Below are 21,437 nucleotides of genomic sequence, written 5' to 3' on the forward strand. Positions count from 1 at the left end.
GCTAAAGTACATAACGTGTAAAAATCGTCAGTCCTCGGTTGCAATAGTCATCAATACCGAGTTCCAAATTGCCTCTGAAAGCAACGTCATCACAATAACTGTTCGTTGGGTGCTTGATGAAATGGGTTTCCATCCACACACAAGCCTAAGATCATCATGCACAATGCCAAGCGTCAGCTGGAGTGGTGTAAAGCTCGCCACCATTGGACTCTGGAGCAGTGGAAATGCGTTCTCTGGAGTGATGAATCATGCTTCACCATCTGGCAGTCCAGTGGACGAATCTGGGTTTGGCTGATGCCAGGAGAATGCTACCTGCCCCAATGCATAGTGCCAACTGTAAAGTTTGGTGGAGGAGGAATAATGGTCTGGGGCTGTTTTTCATGGTTCGGGCTAGGCCCCTTAGTTCCAGTGAAGGGAAATCTTATGCTACAGCATCGAATGACATTCTAGACGATTCGGTGCTTCCAACTTTGTGGCAACAGTTTGGGGAAGGACCTTTCCTGTTTCAGCATAACAATGCCCCTCTGTACAAAGAGAGGTCCGTAAAGAAATGGTTTGTCGAGATCAGTGTGGAAGAACTTGACTGGCCTGCACAGAGCCCTGACCTCAACCCCATCGAACACTTAATTGGAACGCTGACTGCGAGCAAGGCCTAATCGCCCAACATCAGTGCACGACCTCACTAATGCCCAAAGATAACGTTATAAGCAGCCAGCTTGCTTCATCTGGCTAGTGAGTCTCGACCGGACCAGGTTTTGTGTTGTGAAGCTAGCCACAATAAGGATTAGGCACAATAGTGGAATTTGCGGTTTGCCTTAAAAAAAAAAGTACCTATTTGAAAGTGATGCAGAAGGTTACAATTGGTGGAATCATGCCATGTTTAGACTAGATAATGTTAAACAAGGCGAAGCAATGAAATGGGTTACCAGTCTACTTGGTGACACCCACAGAACACAACTGTGAAGAGTTTACGCAAATATTAGTGTTGTAGCTCTTATTGCGGGACTGTGACTGTGACTGTGTGAAATCTCCTCCCCGGTCAGCCTATTGTGTGTATTGACGTTCATATTGCACTGTACAGCTTTACCTAAAGATCAATTGGGGATCAATTAAATGGGGTATCAGTCTACTCAATACCCAAGATATTTTTTCCCAACGTCCTCCTCAGAGTATTCAGACTCCAAAACATCCACGCAGTATTGTTTTTCCTCGGGAATGGTGTTCAATACACATGGGTTGACAATAAATGTGGCTCAATTCAGTTGTTTCAGATTCCCGCAATAAGAGCTATGACGCTAATGTTTCTCTGGGTGTCACTAAGTAGACTGATACCCTATGTCATTGATCCACAATCCACAGGTAAGGCTGTACAGTGAAACCAACTACTTCTCTGATAGACGTAACCAGCTCGAGGAGGTACTCAACTGGCCCCTATGCCGCGACGTCTCCTGAATGCCCATCTGCTAGCCTGCTAGCTACGGCCCGCTCGAATTCCTCCGTACCTTCTCCGCTATGAAATCTGGTTTCAGAGCTGATTATGGGTGCACCTCAGCCACGCTCAAGGTCCTAAACGATATTATAACCGCCATCGATGAGAGACATTACTGTGCAGCCGTATTCATCGACCTGGCCAAGGCTTTCGACTCTGTCAATCACCACATTCTTATCAGCAGACTCAACAGCCTTGGTNGTGCCAACTGTAAAGTTTGGTGGAGGAGGAATAATGGTCTGGGGCTGTTTTTCATGGTTCGGGCTAGGCCCCTTAGTTCCAGTGAAGGGAAATCTTATGCTACAGCATCGAATGACATTCTAGACGATTCGGTGCTTCCAACTTTGTGGCAACAGTTTGGGGAAGGACCTTTCCTGTTTCAGCATAACAATGCCCCTCTGTACAAAGAGAGGTCCGTAAAGAAATGGTTTGTCGAGATCAGTGTGGAAGAACTTGACTGGCCTGCACAGAGCCCTGACCTCAACCCCATCGAACACTTAATTGGAACGCTGACTGCGAGCAAGGCCTAATCGCCCAACATCAGTGCACGACCTCACTAATGCCCAAAGATAACGTTATAAGCAGCCAGCTTGCTTCATCTGGCTAGTGAGTCTCGCCAAACATACCATTGTAAAACTGACCATCCTACCGATCCTTGACTTTGGCGATGTCATTTACAAAATAGCCTCCAACACTCTACTCAACAAATTGGATGCAGTCTATCACAGTGCCATCCATTTTGTCACCAAAGCCCAATATACTACCCACCACTGCGACCTGTACGCTCTCGTTGGCTGGCCCTCGCTTCATACTCACGCCAAACTCACTGGCTCCAGGTCATCTACAAGTCTCTGCTAGGTAAAGCCCCGCCTTATCTCAGCTCACTGGTCACCATAGCAGCACCCACCTGTAGCACACGCTCCAGCAGGTATATCTCACTGGTCACCCCCAAAGCCAATTCTTCCTTTATGCTGCCTTTCCTTCCAGTTCTCTGCTGCCAATGACTGGAACGAACTGCAAAAATCACTGAAGCTGGAGACTCATATCTCCCTCACTAGCTTTAAGCACCAGCTGTCAGAGCAGCTCACAGATTACTGCACCTGTACATAGCCCATCTGTAAATAGCCCATCCAACTACCTCATCCCCATACTGTATTTATTTATTTATCTTGCTCCTTTGCATCCCAGTATCTCTCCTTGCACATTCATCTTCTGCACRTCAGCCATTCCAGTGTTTAATTGCTATATTGTAATTACTTCGCCACCATGGCCTATTTATTGCCTTACCTCCCTTATCCTACCTCATTTGCACACACTGTATATAGACTTTTTCTACTGTTTTATTGACTGTATGTTTGTTTATTCCATGTGTAACTCTGTGTTGTTGTATGTGTCGAACTGCTTTGCTTTATCTTGGCCAGGTCGCAGTTGTAAATGAGAACTTGTTCTCAACTAGCCTACCTGGTTAAATAAAGGTGAAATAAAAAAATAAAAAATATATAAAATAAGTATGCCCCCAATGCAATTCTAAAGTCTAATACATCCAGTGTGATTTCAACAGCTTTTTGTCAAATAAACAAATTATTGTATTTTGTTGATTTTATATAACAACATTTCAACCTCGTTTAGCATGATCTATTCAATTATGGCATAATTATATTTGTATTAATTTGCATCACTGTCAATGGCATACTTTTATTTTGAAGGCTAACYGCAAAGTCTACTATTATGGCTAGCTTCACATAGATGGAACCGACCACCATTAATCAAATAAGAACTGTTTTACAAATGAGGGTTATTTTAGATGATGACACCTAGTTATATAGTACTACTGAAACAGATTATGTCGTTTTGCTGTGTTTTTGGGGAAGAACATTTTTTGCGTCCATGAGCTAGCTAGATTTCTTTTATGACCAGCACTAGGCGAGACAACTACCTGCATCGCATGGAACGCCGTTTGGGTCTTTGCGTGTCATAAAAGATACACGTCAAATAGTGTTATTTTCTGTGTCCTGGCCCACAGAAAAAAACTACGTGCGTCTATGTTGTCTGGTTTATTTCATGAAACTACTATTCCCATAACCCTTTATGAATGAACGGAGGCGGGGTGATACGTTCATGACGTATACTTTTAATCGTTCTAGCTGCGCCCCCTTATAGTAGGGCGGGTATTGTCTGTGTTTGGTAACTCCACAGCACAAGTTACACAAGCAAGGATCATTTTATAATAGGAGCATTTCACAACTTTTACATCAATTCGCACGCTCAGCACATGCGTCCGAGAAAGCAATTATGTATTCTCCTTTGGCTGGTACTACAATAAAAATGGTCAACCTGAAATCATAGAATAGAATAGATCATCATTGACGTCCACGCCTCACCTTCCATTTATGAGACAAAACGATCAAATTGCCTACATTTGAGTCGACTGACATCAGGAGTCGGAAGAACATTTATCGCTTTGGGCTGAATTAASACGGAACTCCAAAGTAAAGTCAGTATGTTTGCTTTGACAGTGTAAATATCAATCGCGAGCAGAGAGAGCGAGCGAGCGCGTCGATCTTGAACAACTACAGCGCGCGAATTTTCTAACGTTGATTTCTTCAAGTGGAATAGGACACAGAAAGGAGTTTGTCGTCGCCATGGAGTTGAATTCAGTGCTTTTGACTGCGGGTGGCTCTATTGGATTTTTTAAACTTGTCAACTGTGGTGTCAGTAAACTCCATATTCCTAARACTGCTTGCAGAAACGCCTGGAAATGGAGAAATATCTGCACATCTTTCACCCACAGTCTGATAACTGGGATATGGGCTGTACTATGGTGAGTCGTTTTCCACTGCCTTGATGCTTGACATGCAAAGATCAATTGTTTTCAATTATCTTATACATTTACAGGGTAGTAACTGATAATAGGGTTTATAATACATTTTTACAATTTAAAGGTAAACATTTKGATTTTTGTAGGGTAAGGTAACATAATGTTTTATTCTGGACTGAATTGTGGAATGTTAAATCAATTAACCTATGGTCATATAGAAYGCTTCAGAATCAATTTTATCTAGCCTACACCTTTTTCACTATGCTAATTCTCTCCAACTTTCTCTCCCAATAATACAAAAAACGATTTCATTGCTTTGAATAATATATCCATTTCAATTGCTTTCTGGTTATTCTCTCAAATGAATGTGTCTGTTTTTCCCCTGCAGCTTTTTCGTACACCCACAGATGGCCGAAGATTTGATAGGAACCCATTCTGTGTTCTCGCACACGTTGGTTTCTGTATCAATTGGTGAGTGAGTGTGTGGATGGGCAGAGGGAAAGGGAAGCCGTGTGTGAGCTTTCCACACATAGCAGCAGGAAGCACCCCTGATCAATCAAAATAATTTCAGAAATCAGGATATAAAAATAATTTACCCCAAAGTTACACCAGTCTAAACAGACATAAGTACAATTATTCCAAATACTACACCAGAGAGCATAATTTAGCTACAGAGGATCAATGTCTTTTAAAAAATAGCAGTGGATTAAGTTTTATCACGAGTATTTACAGTTGGGAAGGTTGCAATTTGGCCAATACACTCGCTAAATATAGAACAGTTTGTTCCGTTGTGGCCAACGCGGTCTGTGAAGAGACACGCATACTCATACACACGCTAGCACACACACTATACACACGCACATTTCAATATTGTAATATGGTGGTATTATACATTTTGTGTTGTAATGATGTTATATGATGTACTTTTATTACATTTTTTTTGTTTAGTTGTGTGATGTGTCTGGACCCCAGGAAGAGTAAGGCAGCAGCTAATGGGGAATCATAATAAATACAAATAGATATAATCCATAGAAAGATTTTGGAACCTCTAACTCTGCCACTGTTAAACTCATGAGTACACTAGCAATGGCTGCCAGTCCAGACTTGAATGGGAACTGCCATCTATGGATTATATTTGTGTGGTTGGTTGCGGCTGTCATTATTCCTTTCGCAAAATACAATCACGAGAAAAACGTAGGTCTACCGTTTGGAAAGAAAATGCCTACTGCTAAAAAGAGAAGACTAATCTGTCTGTAGACGCTAACACATTTGTTTCTCAACTTTTGAGCGATTCTGAGCGAACAGCACTGCTTTTCAAAGTATCTTAACTTGAGATATTGGCATGAGCACATCGGCCATCACCGGTGAGTAGCCTATGCTATCTATCTTCATCATTGAGTCAGTGTTACTGGAAAGTTTATTTTGTAGCTATGTATAAACTAAACGTAACATGTAAAGTGTTGGTACTATGTTTAATGAGCTGAATTAATTTTTTCCATATGCACAAAAAGCTTATTTCTCAAATTTTGTGCACAAGTTTGTTTACATCCCTATTAGTGAGCATTTCTCCTTTGCCAATATARTCCATCCACCTGAMGGGTGGCATATCAAAATGCTGATTAAACAGCATGGTCATTACACAGGTGCACCTTGTGCTGGGGACAATTATAAGGTCACATAAAAATGTGTAGTTTTGACACACAACACAATGCCACAGATGTCTCAAGTTTTGAGGGAGCATACAATTGGCATGCTGACTGCAGGAATGGCGACCAGAGCTGTTGCCAGAGAATTGAATGTTAATTTCTACCTTAAACTGCCTCTGTTGTCATGGGAAATCTATAGATTAGGGCCTAATTAATTTTTTCAATTGACTGATTTCCTTTATATGAATTATAACTCAGTAAAATCTTTGAAATTTGTGTGTGTGTGTGTGTGTGTATATATGTATATCTCAGGGTTTCCAATAGGAAATTTAGGCGGCGGACAAGTGATTGGGAAGATTTTAATGTATCGGACATTTGAGTAATTTAGCGGTCATTCATATGCATTGGGTGCATAACCTTTAAGGTGTCTACCCATGCAGACAGCGTCATCATTAAATGAGGGATATTGGCCAAATGAGACACATTTACATGTCCTTAAAAAAAGCCTATAACAAATTTTGAAAATCACTATTCCTTGTGTTTTGATGTGTAGCATATGCAAAACTTTATAGCCTATTGGTTTATACTTTCATAAAACAACAATTATCCTCCTTACGGTTCAGCTGTCAGAGATTTGAGCACTAAATGCATCAGGGCAAGGCATGCGTAGGCCTGTAGGCTTAGGCGTCCACTGTGATATTAATATAAAAAAAAWAWAAATGATGAGAAGCTTACATGCTGACTAGAGTGGGCACGCGCCTGCATCCGCCATCGCGCCCATGCTGATTTTGTCCATCCACACCAGACAAGATCAGGACACGCAGGTTTAAATAGAAAAACAAACTCTAAACTAGGGCTCTTATGGTGACCTTATTACCGCCRCACCGGCGGTCACGAGTCATGACGGCAGTAAAATTCCATGTGACCATTTAGTCACGGTAATTAGGCTTTTCCAAGCTCTGATGCTGCTGATGGTCATTAGGAGCCTACCAAACTTGCTAACTGCCTGGTACTCAGCACTCTATTGTCCCTCTAATCACTCTAACATCAATGCAAATGTATTTGAAAATCTAATCAAACACATGAAAGCCCATAAGTTCATGTTGCCAACATTTCTATAGGCTATGCAACTGCGTGAGAAAACAGAGTTTTGATTCAACTCTATTAAAAGGAGGAGGATCCCATCAGCTTTCTATAGGCTAGGCCTACTATATTTATTTCTCAACTTTCCTAATATTAAGCACATTGCTTCTCTTTACAACAGGAGTATAGCCTACCTGGCTGGCATGAAAATGAACCACATGAAAATATTCCTCCATTCGCTATTTAAGTGCATAGATGACATTTATTTTTTCCCGGGTGCCCCTGTTTTGGTACAGGTGCATGATAATGGTCCATTCTAAACACATTTCACACATATATTCTTTAGTATATGTAAAGACAAGATTAATTCAAGAATAGTGTGATGGGTGACAATATTAGCCTATCTGTCACAATCGTGTGGAGAGACGGACCAAGGCGCAGCGTGATTGGAGTTCCACATAAACTGGAAACCATACATCCTGAGGCTGCATTTATTGTAGCTGGTGATTTTGACAAAGTTAAACTGAGAACAAGACTTCCTAAATTCTATCATATCGAATGCGCGACACAAGCTCGTTGCATTCTCGATCATTGCTACTCTTAACTTCCGCGATGCATACAAAGCCCTCCCCCACCCTGCCTTCGTCAAATCTGACCATGACTCCATTTTGTTGCTCCCAGCCTATTGACAGAAACTAAAACAGGAAACGCCCGTGCTCAGGTCTATCCAATGCTGGTCTGACCAATCGGATTCCACACTTCAAGATTGCTTCGATCACGTGGACTGGGATATGTTCTGGATAGCCTCATACAACAACATTGATGTATACTCTGACTCAGTGAGCGAGTTTATTAGCAAGGGCATCGGAGATGTTGTACCCACTGTGACTATTAAAACCTTTCCTAACCAGAAACCATGGATTGATGGCAGCATTCGCGCAAAACTGAAAGCGCGAACCATCGCTTTTAATCATGGCAAGGCGACTGGAAACATGACTGATTACAAACAGTGCAGCTATTCCCTCCGTAAGGCAATCAAACAAGCAAAGTGTCAGTATAGAGACAAAGTAGAGTCGCAATTCAAAGGCTCAAATATGAGACGTATGTGGCAGGGTCTACAGTCAATCACGGATTACAAAAAGAAAACCAGCCCCGTCGCGGATATCGACGTCCTGCTCCCAGACAAATTAAACAASTTCTTTGCTCGCTTTGAGAACAATACAGTGCCACTGACACGGCCCGCTACCAAAGCCTGTGGGCTCTCCTTCTCCGTGGCCAATGTGAGTAAAACATTTAAACGTGTTAACCCTTGTATGGCTGCCGTCATCCCTAGCCGTGTCCTCAGAGCATGCGCAGAACAGCTGGCTGGTGTGTTTACAGACATATTCAATCAATCCCTATCCCAGTCTGCTGTCCCCACATGCTTCAAGATGGCCACCGTTGTTCCTGTTCCTAAATGACTATCGCCCCGTTGCACTCACTTCTGTCATCATGAAGTGCTTTGAGAGACTAGTCAAGGATCATATCACCTCCACCCTACCTGATACCCTAGACCTACTCCAATTTGCTTACCGCCCCAACAGGTCCCCTGACGATGCAATCGCCATCCTACTGCACACTGCCCTATCCCATCTGGACAAGAGGAATACCTATGTAAGAATGCTGTTCACTGACTACAGCTCAGCATTTAACACCATAGTACCCTCAACTCGTCATTAAGCTCGAGACAACTTGGTCCTGGACTTTCTGACGGGCTGCCCCCAGGTGGTGAAGGTAGGAACCAACATCTACACCCTGTTGATCCTCAACACTGGGGCCTCACAAGGGTGCATTCKCAGCCCTCTCCTGTACTCCCTGTTCACCCATGACTGCGTGGCCATGYACGCTTCCAGCTCAATGATCAAGTTTGCAGACGATGCTACAGTGGTAGGCTTGATTACCAACAATGACAAGAAGGCCTACAGGGAGGAGGTGAGGGCCCTCGGAGTGTGGTGTCAGGAAAATAACCTCTCACTCAACGTCAACAAAACAAAGGAGATGATCGTGGACTTCAGGAAACAGCAGAGGGAGCACCCCCCAATCCACATCGACGGGACAGTAGTGGAGAAGGTGGAAAGTTTTTTTTAAGTTCCTCGGCGTACACATCACGGACAAACTGAAATGGTCAACCCACATAGACAGTGTGGTGAAGAAGGAGCAACCGTGCCTCTTCAACCTCAGGAGGCTGAAGAAATTTGACTTGTCACCTAAAACACTATCAAACTTTTACAGATGCACAATTGAGAGCATCCTGTCACCGCCTGGTACAGCAACTGCACCGCCCTCAACCGCAAAGCTCTCCAGAGGGTAGTGCGGTCTGCACAACACATCACCGGGGGCAAACTACCTGCCCTCCAGGACACCTGCAGCACCCGATGTCACAGGAAGGCCAAAAAGATCATCAAGGACAACAACCACCCAAGCCACTGCCTGTTCACCCCACTATCATCCAGAAGGCGAGGTCAGTACAGGTGCATCAAAGCTGGGATCGAGAGATAGAATCTGTTTTTCAGTCTCAAGGCCATCAGACTGTTAAACAGCCATCACTAACATAGAGAGGCTGCTGCCAACAAATCTCTGGCCACTAAGAAATTTACTTAATAAAGRTATCACTAATCACTTTGAATAACGCCACTTTAATAATATTTACATATCCGACATTACTCATCTCATATGTAAACTCAGCAAAAAAAGAAATGTCCCTTTTTCAGGACCCTGTCTTTCAAAGACCATTCGTAAAATCCAAATAACTTCACAGATCTTCATTGTAAAGGGTTTAAACACTGTTTCCCATGCTTGTTCTATTAACCATAAACAATTAATAAACATGCGCCTGTGGAACAGTTTTTGAGACAGTAACAGCTTACAGACGGTAGACAATTAAGGTCACAGTTATGAAAACCTAGGACTCTAAAGAAGCCTTTCTACTGACTCTGAAAAACACCAAAAGAAAGATGCCCAAGGTCCCTGCTCATCTGCGTGAACGTGCCTTGGGCATGCTCTAAGGAGGCATGAGGACTGCAGATGTGGCCAGGGCAATAAATTGCAATGTCCGTACTGTGAGACACCTAAGACAGCGCTACAGGGAGACAGGACGGACAGCTGATCATCCTCGCAGTAGCAGACCATGTGTAACAACACCTGCACAGGATCGGTACATCCGAACGTCACACCTGCGGGACAGGTACAGGATGGCAACAACAACTGCCCGAGTTACACCAGGAACGCACAATCCCTCCATCAGTGCTCAGACTGTCCGCAATAGGCTGAGAGAGGATGGACTGAGGGCTTGTAGGTCTGTTGTAAGGCAGGTCCTCACCAGACATCACCGGCAACAACGTCGCCTATGGGCACAAACCCACCGCCGTTGCTGGACCAGACAGGACTGGCAAAAAGTGCTATTCACTGACGAGTCGTGGCTTTGTCTCACCAGGGGTGATGGTCGGATTCGCGTTTATCGTCGAAGGAATGAGCGTTACACCGAGGCCTGTACTCTGGAGTGGGATCGATTTGGAGGTGGAGGGTCCGTCATGGTCTGGGGCGGTGTGTTATAGCATCATCGGACTGAGCTTGTTGTCATTGCAGGCAATCTCAACGTTGTACGTTACAGGGAAGACGACATCCTCCCTCATGTGGTACCCTTCCTGCAGGCTCATCCTGACATGACCCTCCAGCATGACAATGCCACCAGCCATACTGCTTGTTCTGTGCGTGATTTCCTGCAAGACAGAAATGTCAGTGTTCTGCCATGGCCATCGAAGAGCTTGGATCTCAATCCCATTGAGCACGTCTGGGACCTGTTGGATCGGAGGGTGAGGGCTAGGGCCATCTCGACGAGTTGAAATAGGAGAACGGCAAGATGACATCAATCTGTAAGTAATTGAGAGAGGACATCAATTTCTATGTGTGAATCCATGATAACAATGACAGATAAATCAGGGACAATCTTGAGGGACAATCAAGGCGGAACAACATAGTTGTGGAAGGAATTGCAGAATCTCCACATTAGACCTGGACAGAGTCTGAGGACAAAGTGAGGGATATTATCTCAGAAAAATTAAAGATGGACCACAGGAAGATTGAGGTGGAGAGCRCCCACAGGACTGGAAAACCCACAACCGGCCCAGGTGATAGGCCCAGGCCAATAGTGGTAAAGTTCCTGAGGTTCAAGGACAAGGTAGCTGTTCTGGAAAGAGCCAAGAACTTCAGAGGAACTTATATCTTCCTCAACGAGGACTATCCTGAAGCTGTGCGCTAGAAGAGGGAAGAACTGATCCCAGCTATGAAAGCTGCCAGAGTGCGTGGGTACATTGCTTACATCTGCTATGACAGGCTCATTGTCCACTCTCCCTCCCAGAAGCCTGGAAGGGATGAGAGAGCCAAGCCTATGGGTTCGTAGCTTCAACCCCGCAGYGCACACACACACCAATTGATTAATGGACTGATGAATGTATATTTTTTTCTCTTGCTTTGTTTGCTCTTTTCAGTATTATGTCTATCTCTGATAAGCTACACAGGAAAGGGCTGCAAATAGCCCGTATTTAATATATGTAGCCTTAGAAATAAGGTTCATGAAATCAATAACTTGCTAACATCAGATAACAACATTCATATATTAGCCACTTCAAAGACTATAGAGATAATTAATTTGATGATGCAGCAGTAGCAATACAAGGATATAACATCTATGGCAAAATGGCTTAAAGACAACAAAGTCAAGGTATTGGAGTGCCATCACAAAGCCCTTTTTTAACCTTTATTTAACTGGGCAAGTCAGTTAAAAACAAATTCTTATTTTCAATGACAGCCTGGGAACAGTGGGTTAACTGCCTTGTTCAGGGGCAGAAYGACAGATTTTTACTTTGTCAGCTCAGGGATTTGATATTCCGGTTACTAGTCCAACACTCTAACCACTAGGCTACCTGCCACCCCAAGGTCAATCCTGACCTCAATCCTATAGAAAATTTGTGGGCAGAACTGGAAAAGTGTGTGTGAGCAAGGAGGCCTACAAACCTGATTCAGTTACACCAGCTCTGTCAGGAGGAATGGGACAAAATTCACCCAATTTATTTTGGGAAGCTTGTGGAAGGCTACCTGAACCGTTTGACCCAAGTTAACAATTTAAAGGTAATGCTACCATTGCCAAATAGTAATTGAGTGTATGTAAACTTCTGACCCACTGGGAATGTGATGAAAGAAATAAAAGCTGAAATAAATCATTCTCTCTACTATTATTCTGACATTTCACATTCTTAAAATAAAGTGGTGATCCTAACTGACCTAAGAGAGTGAAATTTTACTAGGATTAAGTGTCAGGAATTGTGAAAATCTGAGTTTAAATGTATTTGGCTAAGGTGTATGTAAACTTCCGACTTCAACTGTATAAAAATGTCCATAGGGCAAGAACCTAGAGTGATACCTGTAAGAAAGAAACATTAACCCTTAAACGGAAGAGGTAAATAACGACTCTCCCAACTAGTCAGTTCAGTCCATTAACCTGGAGGTTGACTAAGATGCCTAACGGAGCCTAAGAATGAAAGGAGATTAAGTAGTCCCCCAGATGAGCAGGGTGAGTTTGTGCCCTCATAGGCCGTTCGTCAGCCGCCTCCACTTGTGGCTCTGGCCCTTGGGGAGCCCACAGAGGCTGGGGTTCGGGTGGTAGAAATGGAGGAGGTCCACCAGGTGGCGTCTCTGGCCTGTAAGTCAGTTTTGTGGGCATTTGTGTTCCTTAAGGGGTAGGGACTTCTCTGAGGTGGCTGGCGTGCCAGCGTGATCCATTGCTCAGCTTGAAGGTGGCGGGCCCCAGTTGTCGACTGACCAGCAAGGGGTCCGACCAAAATGAGGCCATTTTGTTGCACCGCTGAGGTCGTCGGGCTCGGTCCCAGTCTGACACTTGGRTGATTGGCTTCTTAACTCTGTGTGCCTTGTCGAAACACTGTTTCATTGCTCTTTGGTGACTGGTCACTGCCTGCTTTTCTTGGGGGCGCCCAGTTGCCGGTTCTGCTACTCTCTGTGTTCTGAGTCTGTCCAGTGGCAGTTCCATCTCACGACCTAGATGCCGGGGAGACCTGTCTCATGAGAGATGCCGGGGAGACCTGTGTTGTTGTGTTTGCTTGCTCTGTAGTACATTAGTGTTTGGTTCAAAGCACTTTGGAACATGCACCTCTGGACCTGGTGCGCTCTGATGCCGTTCTTCAGTGTTTGGTTTAAGCGTTCCACCCCTCCGTTAGCTTGTGGGTTGTAGTAGGCCATGCGGATGTGTTTGATTCCCTTGTTGCTGAGAGTGGAGGAAAACTCAGAGGTTAGCTGGGGCCCATTGTCCAGGGTGAGTGGTAGGCCCCACCTTGTGAACAGGCTGTCTAGGATGTCCACGATGGCCTGTGTTGTGACAGTTCCGACAGCAACCATTTCTGGCCACTTAGAGTGGAGGTCATATGCCACTACCAGGAAGCTCTGATTGTGAGGGACTGCGTGCCCATTGATCTCGCCATAGATGTCCAGCTGGATGTGCTCCCTGGGGCGGGACGGCAACACGTGGTGCTGCAGGGAGGGGGGCTGACTTTCCTGTTTTCCCACTGAGGAGGCATGCAGCACAATCCCTGACCAGGGCTTCAATGTTGTGGTCGAAGCGTGGCCATCACACAAGGTCTCGACATCACTGCTTGACCTTCACTATGCCCAAGTGACCCTTGTGCACAATTGATAGAACACTCGCACGCAGGCCACTCAGGACCACAGTGCAAAACCCTCGAGAGACACAGACTTCTTCCCAGCAAAAAAGTTTGTGTTTCACCCTGGCGTAAGTCGCCAGCTCTTCCGGGACACGTGCTGGCCATCCAGTGCGTATGTAGGTGCGCAGGGTAGACAGTGTGGGATCCTGTTCCGATGCTTGCTTCAGCTCCTCCAGTGAGACGGCTGACTGAACGGGTGCGTAGAGCATTTGTACGAGCTCTGTTTCGTTGTCGTCTGGCAAGACGGTCGGAGTAGGAGCGTCAAAGGAGCGTGAGAGGAGGTCTGCCACCATGTTATCCCTCCCCGGAGTGAACTTCAGCTGATAGTCATACTGTCTGAGGCGGTCGACTCATCTGTGCAGCCGAAGTGGTTTGTGGCCAGTTCCTGATGCTGACAGTAGCGTTGTGAGGGACTGGTGGTCATTTCGGGGTATGAACAGCCGGCTGTATAGTTAGAGGTGCCACCTTTTGCATGCCCAGACACAGGCAGTGCTTCTCGTTTTCCCACAGAGTACCGTTGTTCAGTGGGGCTCAGGGCCCTTGAGGCGAAGGCGACGGGCCTCTCAATTCCATTCTGCAGCTGTGAGAGGACAGCTCCTAGTGCTCCATCTGAGGCATCACAGGTGACAATGGTGGGGCAGACAACGTCAAAATTAGCCAAAACTGGGGCTGTTGTGAGCTGGCTCTTCAGGAAGCGGTCCGCGTCTGAGCAGGCTGCTGTCCAGACCCATGGCTCGTCCTTCTTKRGAAGCTGGCRCAGGGGCACTCTGGTCTGAAAGTAGTGGGGCAGAAACCGGAGGTAGTAGGCTGTCATACCCAAGAATGAGGCCACCTGAGAGGCTGATGTCAGTTCCGGGATGCGGAGGACGGCTTCAATGCTTGAAATGAGTGGGGCAATGCCTTTGGCCGACAGGCGGAAACCCACAAACTCGATGGCTGGAGCTACAAAGGAGCACTTTCCACCGTTCAGGGTCAGGTTGTTCTGTAGTAGAGCACTGAATACTCTGTGGAGTCGATGGATGTGGAGGTCAGGGCTGTGGACCACGATGTCGTCCAGATAGACTGCCACCCCGGGTTTTCCAGTGAGGATGGTTCTCATCACCTTCTGGAAGCAGCTGKTGGGCGGTGCGAAGTCCAAAAGGCATGTGTGTATATCTGAACACACCAGCATGTGTGACAACAGCATGTAAGACAACAGCCTTGTTCACAGCACGGAGATCCACACAGGTCCGGATTCCACCTGACTTTTTGGTTGCGATGACCAAGTTTGAAATCCAGGAGACAGCGTTGACTGGCTCGATGTTGCCTGCCTTCCAACTGTGACTGGAGATCTTTTGTGTCGTCATCACGCAGTGTAAAGGGAATGCGCCGCAGAGGCTGCATGACTGCGGTCATGTCCGGGTTCACTAGGGGCCTATGAGTAAAAGCTGTGAGGGAGCCCAGTCCATCAAACAGACTTGGCCAGTTCTGTTGCTATGTGCCGGTTACTTAGTGGGTCAGCTATCCACCGTCATCTCTCAGTGTGAACCCCAAGCCTGCGATGAGGTCGAGGCTCAGAAGGTTGGCACCCTGCTTTGTAACGTGAAATGGGAATGATGGCAGCTGTTTGGCGCCGTAGTGCACTGGGACCTGGAGGGTGCCTGCAATGTCTATCTTGGATCTACCATACCCACACACGGCAGTGGAGGGCTGTTGGAGTGGTAGGTGACTGAAACCCTTGTAGTAAGTTGCAAGRTTGAGCAACAACACCGCAGCGCCAGTATCCAGTAGCAAAGGCAAATCCACCTCACCCAGCTGCACGGTACATGTCTTGAATGACACATGGTTAGTGAATACGTTTTGGAGTTCAATGTGTTCATGTTGAGAGCGAGATGAAAATAAGGGCCTGTTCTGGGTGGAGCTAGTAGTTGGGGCAGAACGTCACACTTTAGCAAAGTGATCGTATTTTGAACAGTTCTTGCATATTTTCCCACGGGCTGGGCAGTTTGAAGCCCTTGAATTGTGAGAGCTAGCCCCAYAGTTGCCACAGCTACTTCTGTTTGTTTGTCTGTGTGCCTGCTGCACGGGCATGCCGGTGTCTGTGTCCATGCAGCTATCGACGTGAGAGGGCGTGTGCAGTAAGTGATCGTTGTAGTGCGCCTGCTCGGGCTGAAGCTGCTGTGTGAGAATGGCAGGGGGCCGAGTGTATGCTGCAGAGCTGTCTGTTAGCATAGTAGAGCATTCCAAAGCTGCTTCAACCTGGATTGCTATTTTAATAGCTTCATCAAGTTGTAAATTATCCGATTCCAAAAGCAGTTTCTCCTTTGTCTTTTCACATAACGTCCCCTCTRTTAGCTGATCCCTGATAAACTCGTCCTGAAGTGTCCCGTAGTTACAAGAGCTAGCCAAATCCCTCAGATTAGCCACGTAGGTTTGAATGGACTCACCCGGACATTGGTGTCTTTTCCGTAACCGGTAGCGTCGGAGGAGCATTCGCTCTTTCCCGGCGAAGTGGTTCCGTAGGAGGCTGACCTCAGCGGTGAATGTAGGAGCCGATCCAAGCGCTCTGAAAATCCTCTGTACCGAGGCAGTGACGGAGCAGTGCTGTCCTCCGCTTGTCGAAGATCTTAGAAAAGTCCATAGCTTCGAGATGAGTGTTAAAACTTTCAAGCCAGTTACTCCACGTGACTGGAGGTTCGCCAGGCACGGCGAGGAATGGTGCTGGTGGTGGTAAGCTGAATTCATCCATCTTCATCATCAATGTTATATCTAGCTTAGCTGTCAAAGAACGCACATCTGCACAGTTTCACATTGCACTGTGTGGTCCAGTGGTGCAAGGAAAGGCCTAGTTAAGCTGCAGCTGGCCCAAAACAGAGCAGCACGTTTTGCTCTTAATTGTAATCAGAGGGCTAATATAAATACTATGCATGCCAGTCTCTCTTGGCTAAGAGTTGAGGAGAGACTGACTGCATGACTTCTTCTTTTTATAATAAACATTAATGTGTTGAAAATCCYTAATTGTTTGCATAGTCAACACAGCTCTGACACACACACACTTATACCACCAGACATGCCACCAGGGGTCTTTTCACAGTCCACAAATCCAGAACAAAATCAAAAAAGCGTACAGTATTATATAGAGCCCTAATTGCATGGAACTTCCTTCCAACTCATATTGCTAAAATAAACAGCAAACCTGGTTTTATAAAAACGATAAAGCAACACCTTGCGGCACAACGCCTCTCCCTTATTTGACCTAGATAGTTTGTGTGTATGCATTGATATGTAGGCTACGTGTGCMTTTTTAAAAATGTATGTAGTTCTGTCTTTGAGCTGTTCTTGTCTATTGATGTTCTGTATTATGTCATTCTGTATTATGTTTTGTGTGGACTCCAGGAAGAGTAGCTGCTGCTTTTGCAACAGCTAATGGGGATCCTAATAAAATACCAAAATACCAAAAAAGGCATGTCGACAGATGTCCCACAAGGTCAAAAACGGGGACCCGAACCAGCGACCTGTCAGCCACCGGCCCAAACTCCCAACCGCCAGGCCACCAGCCCTCCAAGATCCCCCTCACAGTTCCCCGAGAGCTCCACTTTAACCATTAGATAAATAAAATAATTCCATTCCGGCCGGGTTAGGCCGGTCATTGTAAGTAAGAATTTGTTCTTAACTGACTTGCCTAGTTCAAATCAAACTTTATTTGTCACATGCGCCGAATACAACAAGTGTAGTCCTTACCGTGAAATGCTTACTTACAAGCCCTTAACCAACAGTGCAGTTCAAGGAGAGTTAAGAAAATATTTACCAAATAAGCTAAAGTAAAAAATAATAAAAAGTAACACAATAAAATAACAAGGCTATATACAGGGGGTTCCGGTACCGAGTCAGTGTGCGGGGTACAGGTTAGTTGTGGTAATTTGTAAATGCAGGTAGGGGTGAAGTGACAATGTATAGATAATAAACAGCGAGTAGCAGCAGTGTTCAAGACAAATGGGGGGGGGGTCAATGTAAATAGTCTGGTAGCCATTTGATTAATTGTTCAGCAGTCTGATGGCTTGGGGGTAGAAGCTGTTAAGGAGCATTTTGGTCCTAGACTTGGCGCTCCGATACTGCTTGCCGTGTGGTAGCAGAGAAAACAGTCTATGCCTTGGGTGACTGGAGTCTCTGACAATTTTATGGGCTTTCCTCTGACACCGCCTATTATATAGGTCCTGGATGGCAGGAACTTGGCCCCAGGGATGTACTGGGCCGTACGCACTACCCTCTGTAGCGCCTTACGGTCAGATGCCGAGCAGTTGCCATACCAGTGATGCAACCGGTCATGATGCTCTCGATTGTGCAGCTGTAGAACTTTTTGAGGATCTGGGGACCCATGCCAAAACCTTTTCCCCCTCAGGAGACTGAAAGGATTTGTCGTGCCCTCTTCACGACTGTCTTGGTGTGTTTGGACCATGATAGTTCGTTGGTGATGTGGACACCAATGAACTTGAAACTCTCGAYCCGCTCCASGACAGCTCTGTCGATGTTAATGGGGTGTTAATGGCCTTTACCTGTAGTCCACGATCAGCTCCTTTGTCTTGCTCACATTGAGGGAGAGGTTGTTGTCCTGGCACCACACTGACAGTTCTCTGACCTCCTCCCTATAGACTGTCTCATCGTTGTCGGTGATCAGGCCTACCACTGTTGTGTCGTCAGTAAACTTAATGATGATGTTGGAGTTGTGTTTGGTCATGCAGTTGTGGATGAACAGGGAGTACAGGAGGGGACTAAGTACACACCCCTGAGGGGCCCCAATGTTGATGATCAGCGTGGCAGATGTGTTGTTGCCTACCCTTACCACCTGGGGGCAGCCCGTCAGGAAGTCCAGGAYCCAGTTGCAGAGGGAGGTGTTTAGTCCCAGGGTCCTGAGCTTAATGATGAACTTCGTGAGCACTATGGKGTTGACCGCTGAGCTGTAGTCAATGAACAGCATTCTCACATAGGTGTACCTTTTGTCCAGGTCGGAAAGGGCAGTGTGGAGTGCGTTTGAGATTGCGACATCTGTGGATCTGTTGGGGAGGTATGCGAATTGGCGTGGGTCTAGGGTATCCGGTAGGATGCTGTTGATGTGAGCCATGACCAGCCTTTCAAAGCACTTCATKGCTTCAAACGTGAGTGCTACGGGGCGGTAATCATTTMGGCAGGTTACCTTCGCTTCCTTGGGCAAATGGACTATGGTGGTCTSCTTGAAAATGTCAGTGAAGACACTTGCCAGTTGGTCCGCGCATGCTTTGAGTGCACGTCCTGGTAATCCGTCTGGCTCCATGGCTTTGTGAATGCTGACCTGTTTAAAGATCTTGCTYACATCGGCTACTGACMGCGTTATCACACAGTCATGTGACATGCTGGTAAAAATTGTAAAACTGATTTAAGTTTGCCTGCATTAAAGTCCCCGGCCACTAGGAATGCCACTTCTGGATGAGCATTTTCTTGTTTGCTTATGGCCTAGAGTTGGTTGTCGGTGATCAGGCCTACCACTGTTKTGTCGTCAGCAAACTTAATGATGATGTTGGAGTCGTGTTTGKTCATGCAGTTGTGAATGAACAGTGCGGTCTTAGTGCCAGCATCGGTCTGTGGCGGTAAATAGACGGCTACGAATAATATAGATGATAATTCTCTTGGTAGATAGTGTGGTCTACAGCTTATCATAAGGTACTCTACCTCAGGCGAGCAATAACTTGAGACTTCTTTAATATTAGACATCGCGCACCAGCTGTTATTGACAAAAAGACACATACCCCCACCCCTCGTCTTACCAGACGTAGCTTCTCTGTTCTGCCGGTGCATGGAAAATCCCGCCAGCTCTATATTAGYCGTGTCGTCGTTCAGCCACGACTCGGTGAAACATAAGATATTACAGTATTTAATGTCCCGTTGGTAGAATATGCCACCTGACCTTGTCTATYTCTCATATGACTTAGAGCAATAGTGTGTGTGTGTCAGCCTATACCCCTCCACTGACCTCCCCAACACGCTTCATGTGTCTGACAGCAAAAATTGGTCTGTAGAAGGAGTATTAAGTCAAACAGCAGACCATAGCTTTCACTTGGTTAGGAGTCTCGGCTAGATGGACAAAATCTTTATTTTTATTTAACTAGGCAAGTCAGTTAAGAACACATTCTTATTTTCAATGACGGCCTAGGAACAGTGGGTTAACTGCCTTGTTCAGGGGCAGAATGACAGATGTTTACCTTGTCAGCTCGGGGATTCGATCTTGCAACCTCTCGGTTACTAGTCCAACACGGAGCTTAAAGTAAACCCCAGCAGTACAGCCCCTTTAAATACAAATTCCTCTATTTTGACTTCATGCTCTCTAATTGGCTCGTGTATTGAGCTAATTTACACTTTATAAGCTGTTAATGTTTTGGATCTGTGCCTGGCTAACAAGGGCTCCCTTAGAATTCCAAGGATTGTTAGCGTTCTCCCAGAGAATCCACCCACCCTTGAATGCTGCCTGTCAGTGTTGTTAGTGTTGCCGGAATTCTAGAATCAATGGGGAGCATTATGATGCTTCGTCCCAGGCACTGCTCCGGACCTACCACTGTAGGTTGCGTGACCCTAGAATGGGCCGTAGCGCCTGAGAAGTAGGCTGTTGATATATGCCGCAGCAGCCTGCCCGGGTCAAATGCCATCTATAACAGAGAAGTAACACAGAAGGGAGTCCGGGTGAGGAGGGATGGTGGATGGTGCTTCCTCTGAGACCTGCCTACAACAATGTGGCGTGACAGTGACGACCGTACTATAGGCTCAGTGTCACTATCAGGCCACTATGCAAAGCTAGAAAGASAAAGTATTTTCACTATAGGCAATTTTGACATGGCAGCTTGGCCACATAGTAGAAACCTACTGTATGTTCGGAGGCTATATTTMAAATGTTTTGTTTGTTTTTCGCTCTGATTGACCAAACAAACACTAGTCTGGGTCTCTGTCTGTGGGCTGACTTGATTATGTCAGGCCAAGGCAAAGGTGTTGACATTTTGGAATGCATAACAGTTGCAGTAGGTACCCTCCCAGGCTGACCAAAGGTAAATGGAGTGTTACACACCAAACATGACACTATCATGAAGTGCCACTCTCCTATTGGGTGTGTCGTTAAGTTCATTTTTAAGACTATTTTTGTTTTGAGAAACTGTAATCTGTCAAAKATTTTCTGATGTAGACTCATCTCAACCAAACATCCAGGGTTTGGCTGTCAGCCAGTGTATAGACAAGTTGTGTTTGATCACCATGTTGTTGGACAGTCACTGCCCAAAACCCACAGAACGGGAGAGATTGGCTCCAGTCACCAGCCATTTGAGATAACATGTAGAGCTATGCTGCTGTTGAATTTAAACACTACAATTTTTTAAATACATTTTCAGCCACGTGTGGTGGTACAGAAAGGTGTGAGAGAAACTGGGGCAGGACAGGGGCAGGGTGTGAGACGGGGACAGAGGCACACAGAGAGGGACAGAGAGAGACCGAACCAATGATTCCTTTTGGAACACAGTCACTGTCATAATGATAAGAAAGCCTGTTGGAAGGCCAACGGGCGGACAGTTGGTCACATGCCACCATGGTTCAATAACRTGAGAGCTTGACCTAGGTTGACGGTCTTCGCTGGTTGTAAA

General features: G+C 45.8%; 1 protein-coding gene across 1 annotated transcript in view; it reads left to right on the plus strand.

The window, feature by feature from the left end:
- The first annotated feature begins 3,682 nt into the window (after positions 1 to 3,682).
- The window catches only part of tlcd2 (TLC domain containing 2), a 44,807-nt gene continuing 27,052 nt past the window's right edge, over positions 3,683 to 21,437 (plus strand). Inside the window, exons 1-2 of the mRNA XM_024014165.2 lie at positions 3,683 to 4,310; positions 4,696 to 4,778. Of these exons, the coding sequence (XP_023869933.1) occupies positions 4,132 to 4,310; positions 4,696 to 4,778 (262 nt within the window). The 5' untranslated portion in view covers positions 3,683 to 4,131. The remainder of the gene's footprint in view (positions 4,311 to 4,695; positions 4,779 to 21,437) is intronic.

Source organism: Salvelinus sp. IW2-2015, linkage group LG22 (assembly GCF_002910315.2).
Source record: "Salvelinus sp. IW2-2015 linkage group LG22, ASM291031v2, whole genome shotgun sequence".
NCBI classification, from domain to species: domain Eukaryota; kingdom Metazoa; phylum Chordata; class Actinopteri; order Salmoniformes; family Salmonidae; genus Salvelinus; species Salvelinus sp. IW2-2015.